The 19,094-nt window shown below is 37.4% G+C and overlaps 1 protein-coding gene across 5 annotated transcripts in view; it reads left to right on the forward strand.

The window, feature by feature from the left end:
- The window catches only part of mospd2 (motile sperm domain containing 2), a 70,637-nt gene that overhangs the window by 19,538 nt on the left and 32,005 nt on the right, over positions 1–19,094 (forward strand). For 4 of the 5 annotated variants that reach the window (XR_015498819.1, XR_015498820.1, NM_001007293.3 and 1 more), the window contains exons 7-9: positions 156–194; positions 279–403; positions 4,211–4,384. Coding sequence is in view for 3 of the 5 variants with exons in the window: in NM_001007293.3 (NP_001007294.3) it covers positions 156–194; positions 279–403; positions 4,211–4,384 (338 nt within the window). In the remaining 2 variants the exon portion in view is untranslated. The remainder of the gene's footprint in view (positions 1–155; positions 195–278; positions 404–4,210; positions 4,385–19,094) is intronic. The other variant, NM_001441542.1, reaches the window with a different exon arrangement.

Consider the following 19,094-nt stretch of genomic DNA (forward strand, 5'->3'; position numbering starts at 1 on the left):
AGAGGTTTTCATTCATTCGTGGTGTTTTAAAGTCTAAATGTTTGCATCTTGACATTGTTTTTTGAATTTAGGTCAGAACATATATATATATACACAACCAAGCATTTGATGTTATTAAACCTTCTTCCTTCTTTGTGTTTTTGTTTTCATCTTAGCCAAAATGATCATGTACGAGATGCCTTGGATCATGAATGGTGAGTTGTGATTGGCTGCTGTGAACGACAGATGTGTGTATTGATTCATTTCATTGGTCGTGATGTTTTGATTCGTTCACGCAGCTGCCTGGAAGATCGTGAAGACGTGGCTCGGCCCTGATGCCATCAGTAAACTCAAGTTTGTCTCCAAGAGTGACATCCAGACGTTTGTGGGCCCCGAACACCTTCCACCATACATGGGAGGAACGGTACGCGAAAATTAGAGGAGCTTGTTTGCCTTAAGTAGGACAGTATATACTGTTTAAGTCAGAATTATTCACCATCCTGGTAAATTTGAATTCTTCTATATTTTTTTAGCATTTTCTGTTTAAGGGAGAGCAGATTTTCTCAACACATTTCTAATCATAATAGTGTTAATAACTCCTCTCTAATAACTGATTTATTTTTTCTTTGTCATGATGACAGCACATAATATTAGACTAGATATTTTTCAAGACACTAGTATTCAGCTTAAATTGACATTTAAAGGCTTGACTGGGGTATTTAGGGTAAAGTTAGGGTAATTAGGCAAGTCATTGTATAACAGTGGTTTGTTCTGGAGACAATCCAACACTAATATTGCTGAAGGGGGCGAATAATATTGACCTTAAAATGGCTTTAAAACAATTAGAAACTGCTTTTATTCAAGCAAAAACATTTTACTTTACATTTGCATTAAGTCTAGAAATGCCCAACCTTACTGAATCTCTCGGCTGTTCTCAACGCTTTTTCGTGCCACTTTCAATCCCATAATGCAGTGGTCCCCGACCTTTTTCTAACTGCGGACCGGTCAACTCTTGACAATTTTACTGCGGACCGGGGGGTTGAGAAAATAGTAATAATAATAATAAACGTGAATCCATTGAGTACTCATATGGAACTTTCTTAGCACATTGCTTCAACATTACAATGCTATTATAACATTAGGAAGTAATAACTTTATTAACACATTGCTCCAACAATATGACATATTATAACATCAGAAACTGTCCGTAACGCTAAATCAATGGGAGCCCTGAGCTTGTTTCTTTGCAACGAGATGGTCCCATCTGGGGGTAATGGCAGTCAAAAGCCCCTTTCACACATACAGACCTTTCCGGAAAATTACCGGCAATTTTCCGGAAAGGTGTGTGTGTGTGAACAGGCCCTTTTTAAAAATACTGGTAAATTCATTCTGGCTATTTATTTTCCGGAAAGAGAAGTAGCATTACCGGTAATTTGCCGGAATGCTGCGCTGTGTAAACGCAGAAGGAAGACTGCCGGAAAGAGCGCGTCCACGTCTAGAACGTGCTGACATGAGAAGCCTGCTTTAGCCAATCAGAACAGTCAGACGCATTCACGTACGCGTGGTTTATGAAAATAAAAGCCTTTAAATATTTTCCCAGACACATTTAGCTGCTAGATGTTAGTCAGATAATGTTTATATGTTTATCTTAACGCCAACCGTGTAGATAATTATCCATAAGATGCTTATGATAAGCCTTGGTTTGTTTACCGTCAAGCTTTGCGTGTGCCCGTGAAACAGCCCGTGAGCGCCAGCACACACACATCATGCAAGTCCGATATGAAGTTCGATCTGTAATTGTAAATTTGTTTCAGGATTTGTAAAAGTGTTTTGCGTCTTGTTAATTTGTTTTCTAAAATGTACATTTGTTTTGTCGTTGGTAAAATTGTTTTTCCTCTGTAATTGTGTCTGATGACACGTAAAAATGTTTTTCAAAATGCAAATTTGTCTCGAGCTTTATAAAAGTGTTTCAAACTTTGTAATGTTGTTTTGTACTTCCCGGCCACCGTAGAAAACAGATCTGGTAACAGATATCGCTGCCTCTGTTACTCTTTACCAGGGGTCGGCAACCCAAAGTGTTGAAAGAGCCATATTGGACCACAAAAAAACAAATATGTCTGGAGCCGCAAAAAATGTAAAGCCTTATATAAGCCTTATAATGAAGGAAACACATGCTGTATGTAACTATAGTAACTAGATTAGCCTACTATAAAAATGACTAAGTTGGCTACAAATACATAATGAGCCTTCATGATTGAATAGCCACTGAAATCAGGTGGTTGGTGTTTATTTGGTTGTCATTTAAACACTTCAGCACAGCCTCTGGTCTTTCAGTGGTATTAATTTGATCATTTCTTCTTGCGGCCCATCAGAGTTCACATACCTGCATAAAAGCGCATTGAACATCGGTCACATCACAGGCAATTGAGTATGCTGGCACTCAGTGGCGCAAAAAGGGGGTATGCAGTATATGCGGCGCATAGGGGCGCCACACATGGGGGGCGCCATTGTGCCACAACTATTTTTTAAATTATTCATATTAAAAGTTTCAAATAGTATATATTAATAATTATATATATATATATATATATATATATATATATATATATATATATATATATATATATATATATATATATATAGTTAAAAATGTTTATTTAGCATTTTATACGCGTATAATATTGTATTTTATTAAATTAAAAAATCAATCCACCACCACCCCCCCCCCCCCCCCCCCCAATTTTCATACCATATACATGTTTTTATGAATTTATTATGTATCATATTGATTCATGAGGCCTTTTGGTAACTTCTTAGCTCAAATCTATTTTAATTTTAGCGACAAACAAAGTTATAACATTTCAATTAAATAGAACATTTCACACAGTTTGTTTCTGTTTTTTTTTTTTTTACACTAAACATTTGACAGTCTTTTTTTATTTCACTTTTAGCAGTTTCAGTCAATTGTTCTTGCAAAGACAGACCTTACACTTCTCACAGTATGCATGTGAAAAGTAATCGCAATGTTCTTTTGCCCTTTAGGACTCCCATGTCTATGATTTTGTTTTGACAAATGTAGTACAAAAAGTCCAAAAGCGAGGCTAGTCAAGGTGCTATAATCATTTAGTAAGGTAAAATTAAACTGAGACGAAATTTGGGGAGGTATGAGATGCATTTCTTTGCGACTTCAAATGCTTAATGTAATTATACCTTTTACTACTTCATACTATTTCAGTTGTGTTCAGAACTGCGAAACTGTATTTTTTGAAGCATATTGATATCTTTATGAAAAAATATCTTTAATTTATTGATGGAAATATTTTCCACATTTTATCACTTGCCTGTTTATAAAATATAGTTGGATTGAAGGGGGGCGCGGAAAAGTTGAAGCCGCATACCCATCAGTAAGTGTGCAGTTGCGCCCCTGCTGGCACTGAATTAATGTCCTTGGTTTGCTGATCGGTGATGTTACCTGCCATTTTAATAGCCCTTTCCTTCACTGTCTTAGCGGAGAGAGGTATATCTTGAATTTTTTGTGTTATCTTGATTTTGTTTTTGAATTCTGCAAATAGGTGTTCTAATATGTTGATGAATGACTCCTTCATGTAGTCACCATCTGTGAACGGTTTTCCATGCTTTATTATCTCCCGGTTTGTTTACAACAGCCACCTGCCTGGCATCCCGCCCTGCTCATAGAAACCTGTGTCGCAGGTTGAAATTAAATATTAATTCACACTTTTACAGCATTTGAAAACGTTAAAAATGTTTGTCCTCCTATAGAAATCATATTAAAACAAAAATATATATTAACCTCCCCCATCTTTTTGAACATTTTTGAAAAAGCTCCAGGGAGCCACAAGGGCAGCGCTAAAGAGCCGCGGGTTGCTGACCCCTGCTCTTTACCTTGGATTTTTGTGTTAACATTTATTATTATTATTAATTTAGGATATGCGTTTTTGCATTCTGATTCCAATGCTTTATTATTAAACTGTTAAAATGACTGCATCAAGTGTGACAGGCCTATTGATAACTTGTAGGGCAACTTGCCTTGCAGAGTCAACAAAAATAAACTCCAGTAAACTGCCTTGCAATTTTGAGTCAACAGTGTACATGACAGATCCTGTAGTGGGACGATTGCAGATGCACACATTGTGATATCGATGCTGACGCCATGTATTCTGCAGCTCTAGTCATTATTATTAATATTGTGTCTGTGCGTTTTATGTTACAGGACCAGTTCAAGTACAGTTATCCGCCTCTGCCGGACGATGACTTCCAGTCTCCGATCTGTGAAAACGGTCCAATCATCAGCGAGGATGAAAGTGACCTTAAAGATGCCGAATCGGAGTCCAAAGAGACTCTAGAGTCCAGTTTCAACGCCGACCAATCCATCAAACCAAAGAAGGTGCAGTATATTTCACATTTAGGCCATGTCCACATGTACACGGGTGATTTTATACACCGAGTTTCCACCTTCGGTTTAAGAAAAGTCTCCATCCACATAGTAAAGCAAAAGTGCACTGTGGTGCATGCTAAAGGGAGAGTTCGCCAAAATGTGACAATTCGAATCATCATTTACTCGCCCATTTCAGAGTTTCTTTATTCCACTAAAACACAAAAGAAGATATTTAGAAGAATGCTGGAAATCAGTAACCATCGACTTCCATTGTAGGGGAAAACAAGTCAAACTATCTTCCTTTGTGTTTAAACAGATGTAACTCAAAGGCTTTAAAGCATGTGAGAATACTGAAAAAAGACATGTTTTTGATGAACTATGCCTTTAAGAAAGACTTGTACAAAGCAAATTCAAGTGAATTTGCATAAACACTGAATAAACATGAGGATGATAGTCATGATGATTTACTTTCTGAAGACTTTAATAGGACAGTTCACCCAAATTCTGTCATTATTTAATCCCGCTTGACTTATTTTACACCTGTTTGACTTTGTTTCTTCTGTTGAACAAGATATTTTGAAGAATGTAGGAAAACGGTAACAGTTGACTTCCGAAGTGTTTGTTTTCCCTACTATGAAAGTCAATGGTTACAGGCTTTCCTCAAAATATTGTCGTTTGTGTTCAACACTAGAAAGAAACTTAAACAGAAGAAAGAATCTTAGGGTGCTTTCACACCTAGACTTTTGTTTGGGAACCTGTCTCGTTTGCCCAGTTAGCGCGGTTTGTTTGGCATATGTGAAACCAGCAATCGCTTTCGGATCCGAGCCAAAGTAATCACTCCGAGATCGCTTGAATGAGGTGGTCTCGGCTTGATTAAAACGAACCCTGGAGTGGATCGATTGCAGTGAGAAAGCGATACGATCCGAGCGCGGTTATATCACAGTGTTTTATGGATATGTAAAGGCATACGGCTATATGAAGAGAGAATTATGAGTAGAGCGGGAAGTTTCGCGAGTCTCCGGATGCCCGCAAACAAGTGATGATCTCCCGGTAATCTCGCGTCTCCCTCCCGGTACTCAAATAGGCATCGTCGCGCACCCTTCTCACCCCTCCCCACCGCATCTCTCCTCAGACACGTCGCGCACCCTGTCAATCACCACCAAACCACCACCTCTCCTGACAGCTGAGCGGGACGCTGCAAAATAAACCCTGACACTCTGACCAATGTGAGGAGAGTTTACTCGCACGTGACTTGTTTTAGCTCTTTTAGTGCGATTAGAAACTTTGCAGTGTGAAAGCGAACCGCTCCAAGAGCAAAGAGCAACAATGTAACATTTGTAATCTCTGTTTCAGAACAACTGAATCCATTCACAGGTGTGAAAGCACCCTTATACTGTGGCTGGAGTTTTGAAAAGTCTTCACCCTGGTTAAAGGTTTTAGAAAGTTTTAGTTTCAGCCACCGGATGTTGAGTTTTCATGTGGACAAACAGCCAAACCGCATAGGAAAAAAAATGGCTTTAAAAATATCCGTGTTTGTGTGGACAGGGCCTTACTCTCGCACTGAAGTGATTGTGTGTGTTTGATTATTTCATGCATTTGTGCTTGGAAATCAACTACTGTGTGCTCAAATCAAAGCATGCTGGAGCTGCAAATGATGCATTATATTACATTGGCTTTTCTAGGGATGGGCGATTTTTATATTATCATTTGCAATATATATTTAGTCGTAGTCAGAATTATTCACCCCCTTGTTTATTTTTCCCCCAATTTCTGTTTAACGGAGAGCATTTTTTTTCCTGCACATTTCTAATCATAATAGTTTTCAACTCATTTCTAATGACTAATTTATTTTCTCTTCTCCATGATGACAGCACATAATATTAGGCTAGATATTCTTCAAGACACTAGTATTCAGCTTAAAGTGACATTTAAAGGCTTAACTAGGTTAATTAGGGTAACTAGGCAGGTTAGGGTAATTAGGCAAGTTATTGTATAATGATGGTTTGTTCTGTAGACTGTCGAAAACATATACGGCTTAAGGGGGCTAATAATTTTGACCTTCAAATGGTTCTTAAATTAATAACTGCTTTTATTCTTAGCCGAAATAAAGCAAATAAGACTTTCTCTAGAAGAAAAAATATTATCAGACACACTGTGAACATTTCCTGATCTGTTCAACATCATTTGGGAAATATTTAAGAAGAAAAAAATTCAAATTTGGTGAATAATTCAGACTTTAACTTAGCAAATAGATTTGCGTGTTTGGGCTTTTGTTTACAAAAAAACTATTTACTGACATAATTTCACTCTAAACTCACTGCAAAACACCAGTCGAGTGCTTGAAATAACTATATGAAATATGTGAATATTGTTTATTATATATTTTTATTATGACAGAATGAAGGAGGAGGCTAATATGTTAGCTGGATTGAATACTGTTTTTGTTAAATACAAGAATTAACAGTATTTCCAAAGATACAGGACTTGTCGTCTATCAATAGATGCATATAAATTATTGCCTATAATTTGCTTATTGGAATAAATTTGAGACTAGATGACTATATATTAGCACTTTTCTCCAGAGATACAGAACTTTCTTTTGTCTCTCAATGGATAAATATGAATCAATCATATTCTTATATTAATTTTCTTTTCGGCTTAGTTCCTTTATTAATCACTATTCCAGAATATACTTTACGCAGCGGATACACTTCCAGCCGCAACTCAACACTAAGCAGCACCTATACACACTCATTTACTCATACACTACGGCCAGTTTAGTTAATCAATTCCCCTGTAATTCAATTCAGTTCACCTTTATTTGTATATTTATATTATAGCGCATGTGTGCTATAGTGCATGTGTTTGCACTGTAGGGGAAACCGGAGCACCCGGAGGAAACCCACGCCAACACGGGGAGAACATACAAACTCGGGCTTTCAGGCAATGAGCGAGCTGATGCAGCTGCTAAAGATGCTTTGAAGCAAGTAGTAAACAAATGCCGAATTCCTCCATCAGAGATGAAACCTTTTATCGAGGCTTACATTTTAAACAAGTGGCAAAAGGAATGGGATGCATTAGAAAACAATAAACTACATGAAATCCAACCTGAAGTTTCACACAGAATTTTAAGACATTTTAAGAATCGATTTGATCAAGTAGTTTTTACCAGATGTCGTATTGGGCATATGAGAATTACACATGGTTTTTTGCTCGAAGGTGAAAACCTACTCAGTGTTTGTGCTGCAAAACTCCTATTACTGTAAAACATATTTTACTGGACTGTCCTGCTTTTACTGATTCCAGACGGACTTTTTATGAAATTAACTCTTTTAAGGACATTTTTGACAAAGTGAAACCAGAAAAGATTTTAGAATTTTTATCATGTATTAACACAAAAAATCTTATTTAATTTATGTTTTATTTTGTTTGTTAATTTTTAAATTGTATATTTATTGTTGAAAGATTCCTGCCATGAAGATAGCCTTGGTTGCTAACATGGCACTAAATAAAAAAAATACATACATTGTCTTGCCTAAATAAATATACAAATGTCCAAAAATACAGGACATTTTGGCTCTCTCAGTGGAACCATATGTAGTATCATCAATCATATCATAATTGCAATAAATACCAGTGTTAAAGGTATATATATATATATATATATATATATATATATATATATATATATATATATATATATATATATATATGTATATGCATATGTATATATATATATAAATGTTATATAAAATATAACAATAAAAATAAATGCATTTAGATACAGGACTTCTTCATATGTTTATACATATGTAGTATCTTCAGTAATATAGTTATTGCAATAAATAGCAGAAAATACAGTGATATAATCCAGGGGTTTTCAAACTGTGGGTCTAAATTTACTTTATTCAGCTAAATTTACATTGCGGTGAATCAAAACCAGTACAGTTGACGGCAATAACTCAAAAACCTTTTACCCTAAAAAGATCTAAAGTGTGTTTCCTACAAAAGACAAAGCTGGTGATGTTTCACCGCTGTCTTTTTCCTTTTTTTCGCTCGACATTACGAGCACTGCTCCGTTTAAGCCCTCGCAATCTGCGTTTAGCCGGTAGAGCTCGCGCTGAGTGGTGCTCTCAGTAAGGGACCGTCGGAAAAGTGCTTATTTTTTCTTTGTTTTTGTTTTTTGCTCCATCCTGCGTGTTTTATTTTAAACACAACTAATTTTCTCTTAAATGAGCACAACAGTTCCTAAAGTAGTCGAATGCTTCATTCATTCATTCATTATAGATCTGTGCATTCTTACATGAACACCTCTGTTATCAAACAAAACACAATGAGAGATTAATTTGCTGCTCTTCACTAAATAACAATAGTAACTTTAATCAATATGCAAATACAATTAAAAGTTAAATGGATTTTATAGCTTTATTTAATTTCTGTATAGGCCATTGATTTTAATAGGTTAAACCTTTTATTTTATTGTCAATATTTTCTATTGTTTGCTGTTGTTCTATTATTTGAAGCTATTTGTTGTCCCATATTTTAACATCCCAACGTTGATAGACATGACATAACATTGCTAATCATTAAATAGCTATAGTGCTGTCTGTTAGTTTTACGTCAGCTAATGTTATGGAAGGGCATAGATGTTTTGGAAAATAGCAATAGTAATGTAACTACCCCTTCATTCCTTCCTCAAGCAAATGTGTAAATATTAGATCTATTCAGCAATAATGTTAACTGCATTGGCATATTTATCTGACGTTTTCCCAGCTTGTAGTAATCGATAAAAAAGCTGTTTAGTTTCTTATGACTACACTAGCAGTGGAGTTTACTGCGATGTGACGGGGCGCCACCTGAAATCTTGCCTAGGGCGCTAAATTGGTTAGGGCCGGGCCTGGACGTTATGGAAAATAGTAATAGTAATGTAACTACCCCCATCAGTCCTTCCCCAAGCAAATGTGTAAATATTAGATCTATTCAACAGTAACGTTAATTGCATTGGCATATTTATCTGACGTTTTCCCAGCTTGTAGTAGTCGATCAAAAAGCGATTTAGTTTCTTATGACTACACTAGCAGTGGAATTTACTGCAATGTGACGGGGCTTGATCATAATCAAGGGGCTTGATCAAAGGTTGATCATATTCTCTTCTAAAAAAAGAAGAGTATCTTTTTCAACAAACAATTGATCACAGTTACAGCCAGCATCCCACAAAAAGCCCTTCGAGCCTCATTTTGTGCATATCAAATCGCAAAATCCAAAAAACCACACACCATATATTTTTGACTGCTTTGAATGGATACATTTTTTACCCATTTTTCCATATTAAAATATTATGCTGGGTCTTGAGATTAAATTACTTGCCTAGGTGGGTCCCGGAATAAAAAAGTTTGGGAATCCCTGATATAATCAATCCATATCGCCCATCCCTGCCCTTTTCTCTCTTGCCCTTTGACTCTCTTCATTAGTGAGATAATAATACACCTCATGAAATCAGCTTAACATCAGCAATAACTACTAACCAATGCTGGATGACTGTAGAGGAGAGATGTGACGCAACACAATGGTTCATGTGGTGTGAACTGATTTGCTGATGCAGGCTTATTATTTTGCACTGATTGGCAGAAATTGATCAAGCATTTGATCTTATCTGAGCCGCAGCAGGAAGTTGTGCTGCAGAAACATGTCTGAGACTATACACTGCATTTCCTTTTTTCTTGCAATCTCGAATGCTTTCTTTTGGCCTCTTTATCAGTGAGATAATAAATGGCGTGATCAGGTTAAATAGCATCAGCAAAAACTAGAGCTGGATGATCTAGTCAGAGACGATCTGTTTTTGTATGTTAGATTAGACGTCTCGTACTGCAAAAGGAATGCTGCATGAGTTTACAGATTTACAAATGAAACTGAATTTTGCACAGGAATAAAGGCAGACTGATCAAACCACATTATACTGATTCATCGCTTCATGATCACAATCAAAACTGAAATTAAATTGATTAATTGCACAGGCATAACATGATAAATAAGTAAAACAACATGATTAATTAATTAATTAATTCAAAATCATTTTGCCATTCAGTTGTAAAGTTTATAATAACCTCAAGTAGGGATATGCTGTACCTAGTACTAGGGAAAAAAACTCATAATTTTAAACAATTTTAACCTGCATAATCAGATGATGATTAAATAGTGTTGCTATTCTTTCACTTTAGGAAAAAAATAAATTACAGTGGGAACTGAGTGATAAGACATGATATGTAAACATGCATTAAACACAAAACTTGGCAGTCTAAATGTGTTTGTTACCTCCATATTACAAACATATCTTGAAAATTTCACAATGAACTCGATAAATTATCAAAAAAATACAAATAAACAGACTTAAGTTGTCTTTGGGGTGCTGCAGAATGAATTTAATCTGTGTATCCTGCATTTTGCTTTCTGATGAGCTCTTAAGCCTGGTTTATACTTCTGCGTCAAGTGACCAGCGTGACCCATGGCGCAGGCAACGTGCGTGGCTGTGCATTTATACTTCTGCGCGCTGTCTCTGTTGGTCTGCATTAACACTTCCGAAACACTAGTGGGCAGTGAGGTGTAAATGTTCCTTTGTGTCGAGTTTCTTCGCTGCTGTTTTGTTTTCCTGAACACTTCCGGGATGTACAAGTGGCTCAAACTCGCTCATTTTGAGGCAGGAACCGGCGGACGTGCAACAACTTTAACTATGAGGTAAACACAAAACAAAACTTTCCATCCGGAGCTCCTTCACGGGACTCCACACTTGTAAACAATCGCTCCATCAGGCTCGCACCATTCATGCGGCTCTCGGTCCCGCCCAGACTCTTCAGCGCTACCAAGCCGACCAATCACAGAGCTTGCGCTACGCGTCGTTGCGACGTGTAGTTACAATTTTTGAGAGGTGCACGTCAGCGACGCCGATGGCCACAGTGAAGGGCTATGCGTCAGCACCGTAGCATACGCCGGCGTTTGACGCAGAAGTATAAATCAACCTTAAGAGTGGTTGTTTAGCATTGAATAATAAACTAATAAACTGCTGCGGATGGTTTTGACATTTCTTCTGCATCTTCCGCCTTTGTCGCACATGCATAGGAACACATTACAAGTAACAAATTACGTATTATATTACTTTTTGCTTTTATCATTCGCTTTTAAGAAATAAATTGCTGAATTGAAATTAAAGTTGTCACAATGAATCAATCAGTCAATTAGAGAATGAGTTCATTATTTCAAACGCATCAAAGAAAGGGGAAATAAATCTCACTGGACGGTGATTTTACAGGGCACCTGATGAAAATCATCTTTTGTGTGCTGTTTAGACAGCTGTGTGTAGGTATAGTGTCCACAGTCATATTGGGTTGATCTATAAACACAATCAGTTTCTTTTTTTTTTTTCTGACTTTAAAATAGCATCCAAATCCCTCTCATTTTAAAGCCCACCGCGACTTGACGTAGGAGTCCAGTTTTCCAGAATTGAGTGAAACCTGCATATTAACACGTCTCTGTGGTAACGCGTATAATAATATCAACAAGCCAGGACGTGCGCAAAGCAACCAGGGGGCTATTTCATAAAAGTGGTTAAGAAAAGCGGGGATTAAAGTCAAAAGCCTGACTTCAAAGAGCTGAACTAAACGTCCACGCTTAAATTGGTTCCATAACAGCAAGTTGAAGATCGTTTGATCTGACTAGTCTGAGTTTAAATAATCTAGATAACTGCTCGTGCACGTTTCTGTCGTGAAACCTTAAAAGTCGAGCATAGATGCATCGATTACGTTGTGTGCTACCATGACAACTTGAGAACTGAAAGAGCTCTGAAATGAGACACAGCTGTTCACAGCGATTGAGCCGCGAAACTGCAGATTGTTCAATAGGTTACAGTAGCAATATATTTTTAAATATAGGCTATTATTTAGACCTATTAACATGAAATTAAATATTTGTTAAAATACATAGTAATTGTGCTTGACCGCGCGCATGTGTGTGAGAGAGAGAATTTGCGCATACTGCCAATTGTTGCTGCAAGGAAATGTTTTAATGCATTGCAGGCTCACTGTAACATACAAAATGTTCTAAAAGCACATTAGGTTTAAAATAAACAAAGAGCCGTGCACGCACAAGTGGTGGGATTTTTAATTTGCTCCCGAATCTGCTGCAAATCGTTGCTTTCCCTTTGCAACTTGTGTTTCCCGCGGCTGTGGGAAAATATCTTTACATTAAAGTGACGTTGCTGCTCAGCGCGGATCATCTCCTGATTATTCCGGTCATTTTATAGCTTTAAAGTCATTATTTAAGAAATGTAGTCTTCTTTTTTATATTAGTCAGTGTCTTTCTTAGCCCCGTGCTGCGTGGGTTTCCTCCAGGTGCTCCGGTTTCCCACAAATCCAAAGACATGCGGCATGCGCTATGGGTGAATTGAATAAGCTAAATTGGCCATAGTGTAGGAATGTGAATGAGTGTGTATGGATGTTTCCCATAGATTAGTTGCAGCTGGAAAGGCGTCCGCTGCATAAATCATATTCTGTATAAGTTAGCCGATCATTGCGCTGTGGCAACCCCAGATTAATTATTTAAATATATACATTTTTCATTTATACATATACAATTATAACAAAAGATGCTTCAATCCTGGTGTGTTTGTGTGTGTGTGTGTGTGTGTGTGTGTGTGTGTGTGTGTTTGTGTTTGTGTTTGTGTTTGTGTGTGTGTGTGTGTGTGTGTGTGTGTGTGTGTGTGTGTGTGTGTGTGTGTGTGTGTGTGTGTGTGTGTGTGTGTGTGTGTGTGTGTGTGTGAGAACAACTTTGTAAAACCATTGTGTCACTTATCGTTGCAACTCCACAACAAATACATCAAATAATCATTGGTAAAGTTTTTACTTCTCACATATGAGATCTGGTTCCTTAATGTCTGTCACTGTGCTGTTTATCCAGTGCAGCCGAGGCAGAGATTGAGGCACACTCTGACAGACACATGGGAACGGTGGGCAGGGAGAACCAGCATTAAAGGCACAGGCACCAAAAACAACTACAGTGTGCTCAGAGCAGAGAATTCTAATCTTCTGAAAGGCATAATAAAGGATCTGATGGGTGTTTTGAGCTGAAACTTTACAGACACATTCTGGAGACACAAACGACTTGTATTAAATCTTGGAAAAGGGGTTAAATAGGTGCCCTTTAAGACAAATAGTACTAAAGTAGCAAACACATTGCTTTAAACTTTTAGTAATCTGTATATACGGCATGTATAGATCTAGGGTTAGGAAGTTCTGAGATAACATTATCAAAATATTTTTAATGTGTTTTTTATGTAAATGTAGGTGTAGGTTATATAGTGTGTAGTTAACTGCAGAACTCCTCTATTCAAATAAAAAGAGAAAAAAAAGTTCTGAAAGAGATCAAGCCTCAGCCAGGTAATCAAAAGTAACACAAAAGGTTAACGCATTACTGACCATAAAAACTAACTAAAACTAGCTTTTACTTACCATAAAAACTAAGTAATGCAACTAGTTCATTTGTTGGGGAGTAACTCAATATTGTAATGCATTACTTCAAGAAGTAACTTTCCCTAACACTGCATGGGACGATGCCGAGATACGTTTATATTAGTGCTGGGCAAAAAATGGATCGTATCCATAATAAATGTTTGTTTTGACATCAGAGACATAGATATTAGGGGTGTCAACATTAATTGTTTCTTCGGTGCATCGCGATGCAGACACGGAAAATTCGGTATCGGTTCAGTAATAATAATAACCAGTTATAACCAGTAATAATAACAACCCGACTCTACATCATAACTTTTCAATTCAGATGGACGGGGCAACCATTACTGCATCCAAAATGGTGAAAAGCCTTGGAGTAATGATTGATGACCAACTAAACTTCTCTGACCACATCTCTAGAACTGCTCGATCTTGCAGATTCGCACTCTATAACATCAGAAAGATCCGACCCTTCCTATCTGAACATGTAGCTCAACTCCTTGTTCAAGCTCTTGTTCTCTCCAGACTGGACTATTGCAACTCTCTACTAGCCGGGCTTCCAGCTAACTCTATCAAGCCTCTTCAACTGCTCCAGAACGCAGCAGCACGAGTGGTCTTTAATGAACCTAAAAGAGCACATGTCACTCCGCTGCTCATCCGTTTGCACTGGCTGCCAGTTGCTGCTCGCATCAAATTCAAAGCTCTGATGTTTGCTTACAAAGCGACTTCTGGCTTTGCTCCTTCTTATTCGCTCTCACTTCTGCAGATGTATGTGCCCTCCAGAAACTTGCGTTCTGTGAATGAACGTCGCCTCGTGGTTCCATCCCAAAGAGGGAAGAAATCACTTTCCCGAACTCTCGCGTTCAATCTGCCCAGTTGGTCCCTCGCTGTCTTCAAGAAACCACTAAAACTCAACTATTTAGTCTCCATTTTTCTTACTAATATGCAATTGCCTCTCTGACTCCTCTACTAACTACAAAAAAAAGGCTAATGTTTTGCTTCTTACACTTTACACACCTGAAACTTGCCTACAGCACTTATTCATTGTTGCTCTTGGTTGTGTAAATTGCTTCCTTGTCCTCATTTGTAAGTCGCTTTGGATAAAAGCGTCTGCTAAATGACTAAATGTAAATGTCATTATGTACTAACGTACTAATCTCATATGCACTTTGTCGCTGTAGCTTACTATAGTGAGGGAGGCGAGTATTAACAAAGCTCCAACTATTTAAAAATGCAGAAACTGCACAATTTCACTGCATGTGTGTTTGCTGGACAGTCTTTCACTGGCTTACAGCAGAAGCCCCTATTTTACTGCAATTGAGAAAATGAAAGTACTCCATTTCTCTCTCTCACTGTGGTCCATTTGACCTGCTGGCGTGACTTTTCCTCTCCTCTCGGCTGTTACAGCGATACTTCTGGATATAGACACAAGCGCGTGTCTGCAGAGTTTTCTCCACCGTGTCTATCAGAGATCAGCTGTGATCGCCGCTGCCGTTTATCAGTGTTTATCATCTGTAAAGAGCACCAGCGCATAAGAGCCAATCGCAGCCCTTTCTGTTGAGCGAGTGACCAATCAACGGGCTGTAAGAAAGAACTCGCTAGACAAGGCTCAGACAGCAAGCGGGATATCTATATTAGTTGATTTGCTATAAATCCTCGTGTTGTTTAAAGGGGCAGTTTATATATCTGCCTGTATTAACGGACAAAATTGTATTACAAATAGTTTCTAAATATATTCATGCATTTTAATACAAGAATTGTTGTGCTGTAAAGAAAATATAAAACTGTGTATGGAAAGCACCGTTAATACACCGAGATATCAAATTGAACTGAATCGATGGCATGATAATCATAACCGAACCGTGAGACCAGTGTAGATTGACACCTCTAATAGATATATTTGAGAAAATGTTTATTTATATTTAGATATACAGTATGTGTACATGAAACAAATGATATATAAATGCAAATATCTATGCATGTGTATGTATCACATATGCATCATAAATACATATATAAAACACATATATTATGCCAAGAAAAACTTATTTTGGATGCGAATAATCTTTGCCTTTGTTTATTGTATGTATTTGTTTTTATTTTTTGTGACATTCACTTGAAAATTCAACTTGAGGCTGGTTATTTGTCACCTATGGTATAGATGTAGTGTTGATACCATGGTATTATTACATTTTAATATTGTGCCCAATCTCAAATTAGTGTATCGAGCCATCCCTAACCTTTGAAGTGAGATGATTGGATCATTTTAATCACATGCTCAATTCTCATCTATAGTGCTAAAATGAGTTCAATATAGATCCTCAATCAGCTTTTCAAACCTCAGTGCTTGATTAGTGCTGAACTGTTCACCATTATCAGTCGTAATCACTCTGCTGTGATCTGATCAAATAATGATGTTTTACACACAAAACCTCCGTCTCATCAGCTAGTGCAGGGGTGGCCAACCCTGTTCCAGGAGATCCACCTTCCTGCAGATTTCAGTTGCAACCCATATCAAACACACCTGAACCAGTTAATTAGGACCTGAACACCACGTGATAATTACAGGCAGGTGTGTTTGATATGGGTTGCAACTGAAATCTGCAGGAAGGTGGATCTCCAGGAACAGGGTTGACCACCTCTGAGCTTGTGTTTGTGTTAATGGCCCTGTCGTTCAAATGGACATGCTAATAGTGTGTGGGTGTGTGATCAAACATCTCATTGATCACTCAAACTCTCTGCATGATTGATTCAGTATGAATGAATCTCTTTAGTCTTTTCGTATGGAGTTTATTTTCCGTCATGAGAACGTCATTAACTATTTAAAGGCGCTAGTTGGTGATTTTATTTTCATCTGAGCTCAAAATGTCAGCACTTCTCTTCCAACATCTGCATGAGAAATTCAATCCTAAACATTTAATTCTGAATCCACAAAGAGGACTCAATGCAGAAGTAAGTTGTAATTGCGTATATTATATGTTCATGTTTTAACTGCTGTGCTTTGCGGTGATATTCATTTGAAACTATTGCTGTGTGCAGTTATTTTGATTAATTAATTTTATTTTTTTCGCACACATTCACTAGGAACCAGGCTAAATGTAATAGAATTATTATTTTAGAATCACTACTGTAATTAAGCAGTCATTATCAGACACATTGCATTTGTATATTGTTATTATGATTATCAGTATTATTTATTATATGCATATTTATATTCGTTTTAATAAGAACTAGTTCAGATGTGTCCAGCTGTGAGGTTTTGGAGACGTCTGCTTCACCATATGGGGAATAAGAACAGGACGTGTGTTTGGATATAACTCCGTTTTCTGAGCACACTTCATTATTATTGCTCATTTTTATTCCTTTGGTGGAGATTACAACTGAATTTAGAAATAGTGTTGACACAAATCTTTGTGCTTTGCAAAGGAAATTAAATATGTGGGCTGATGGATGTGTTCAGTGGAGTGAGTTTCCACCGTTTTCTCACCAAAGTAAAGGAGTAAAGAGTGAAAGTAAAGAGAAAGAGGATGAATGGAGGAGGCTCGTTCTTTATCCTCGCGCTGCAGATGCTCTGTTTAACTGTTTTCTCACTAGTGAAGCGTTCAGTTTCTACACTTACAGGGCCCTATCATACACCCAGCGCAATGCGGCGCAAATGTTATTTGCTAGTTTCAGCTTGACGCAAGTGTCGTTTTGCTGTTTTGCACAGAGTCGTTTAAATAGCAAATGCATTTGCGCTCAAATGTGCGCCCATAGGCATTCTGGTCTAAAAAGGGAGGCGTACTGCTGGCGCGTTGCTATTTTGAGAAACTATAGTAGATTTTTCACTAGTTCAAAACGAACCCGGTCTAAACTCCAGTACAGAGTTGCGCCTCGCTTACACACTGCTTATTAGCCTACACACAAGATGTAGAACAATACGCAAATATCTTTACAGATGAAAACATTTTAATTTTAAGGATATATATAGGATATAATAAGAATAGATATAGAATATAAATATAAAGGATTAAAATATTACAAAACATATTATTTTCCAGCCTTCATAAATATGAAAAATCACTACCTTCATGTCTTCTTCATCTCGGGAGGCTTTTTCAGTTCATTCATAACAATTTGCTTTTGTACAATGTTATTATTATTAGCAGTATTATTTATTATATCCATATTTATATTTGTTTTATTAAAAACATGCTTAGATTTGCCCACCTGGTTTTAGACCATATGGGGCACAGCATGTGTATTAGGATATAACTCAGGTTTTTGAACACACTTGGTCATTATTGTTCATTTATTCGTTTGCTGGAAATTAGAACTGAATTTAGAAATAGTTGAGACGAATATTTGCGCTTAACAAACGCAATTAATTATTGATTGTTAATTGATGTCTGTGCGTACAAGGTTTCCCTTTCCAAGAGCGAAAGTGAAAGTAGATCAATTATCTCTCATTCTCATGCAGTAGATGCTCTGTTTAACTGTTTTCTGTTAAAAAAACTGTTAACTGTTTGTGAAATGCTCAGTTTTTCCACTTCCACTTACTTTACGTCCTGTAAATAGCGAATGCGCTTATGGAAGCTGGCTCTAAAAGGGAATGGGAGATGAGACTCTGATTTATTTGGTTTATTCTTAAAACACACCTATAACTCATTAAGAAAATAAACTCAACCCTTTTAGACCATGCGCCACGGCGCAAAGCGGATTTTCCCGTCCTTAAATTAGCAAAAATGCATTCTGACATGCCCTGAAAGCGTTTGCGCCCTGCGCTTTACGCTTTGTGCATGGACCGTCAAAATAGAGCCCACAAAGTCCGCCATGTAAATAGCAAATCTGCCATGGAGCGACACAACTGACTCTTAAAGGGAATGAGAGACGAGACTCTGATTGTTTTAATGCAAGCTATGCTCTAATCACATCCAGAACTCATTAAGAAAATAAGCACAACCCTGTTAGACCATGCACCAGGGCGCAGAGAGTCTTTATCCATCCTTAAAATAGCAAAAGGCGATTCGGACATGCACCTAATGCTTTTGTGCCATGAGCTTTAAACGTCGCACTTACATCGGAGAGCCCTGCATGTTTGGAATTATAACAAATTATAAAGTTGTCTAACTGGTGAATGTCATGATTTGGTGTTATATTAGATTGTCTATGTTCATCTATTTGGTGCATGTTCATGACTTAAGAAGGTGTGGCTTTGGACTGAAGGGAGGGACGTGCGTTTT

Source organism: Danio rerio, chromosome 9 (assembly GCF_052040795.2).
Source record: "Danio rerio strain M-AB ecotype USA chromosome 9, GRCz13ab, whole genome shotgun sequence".
Classification (NCBI taxonomy): Eukaryota; Metazoa; Chordata; class Actinopteri; order Cypriniformes; family Danionidae; genus Danio; species Danio rerio.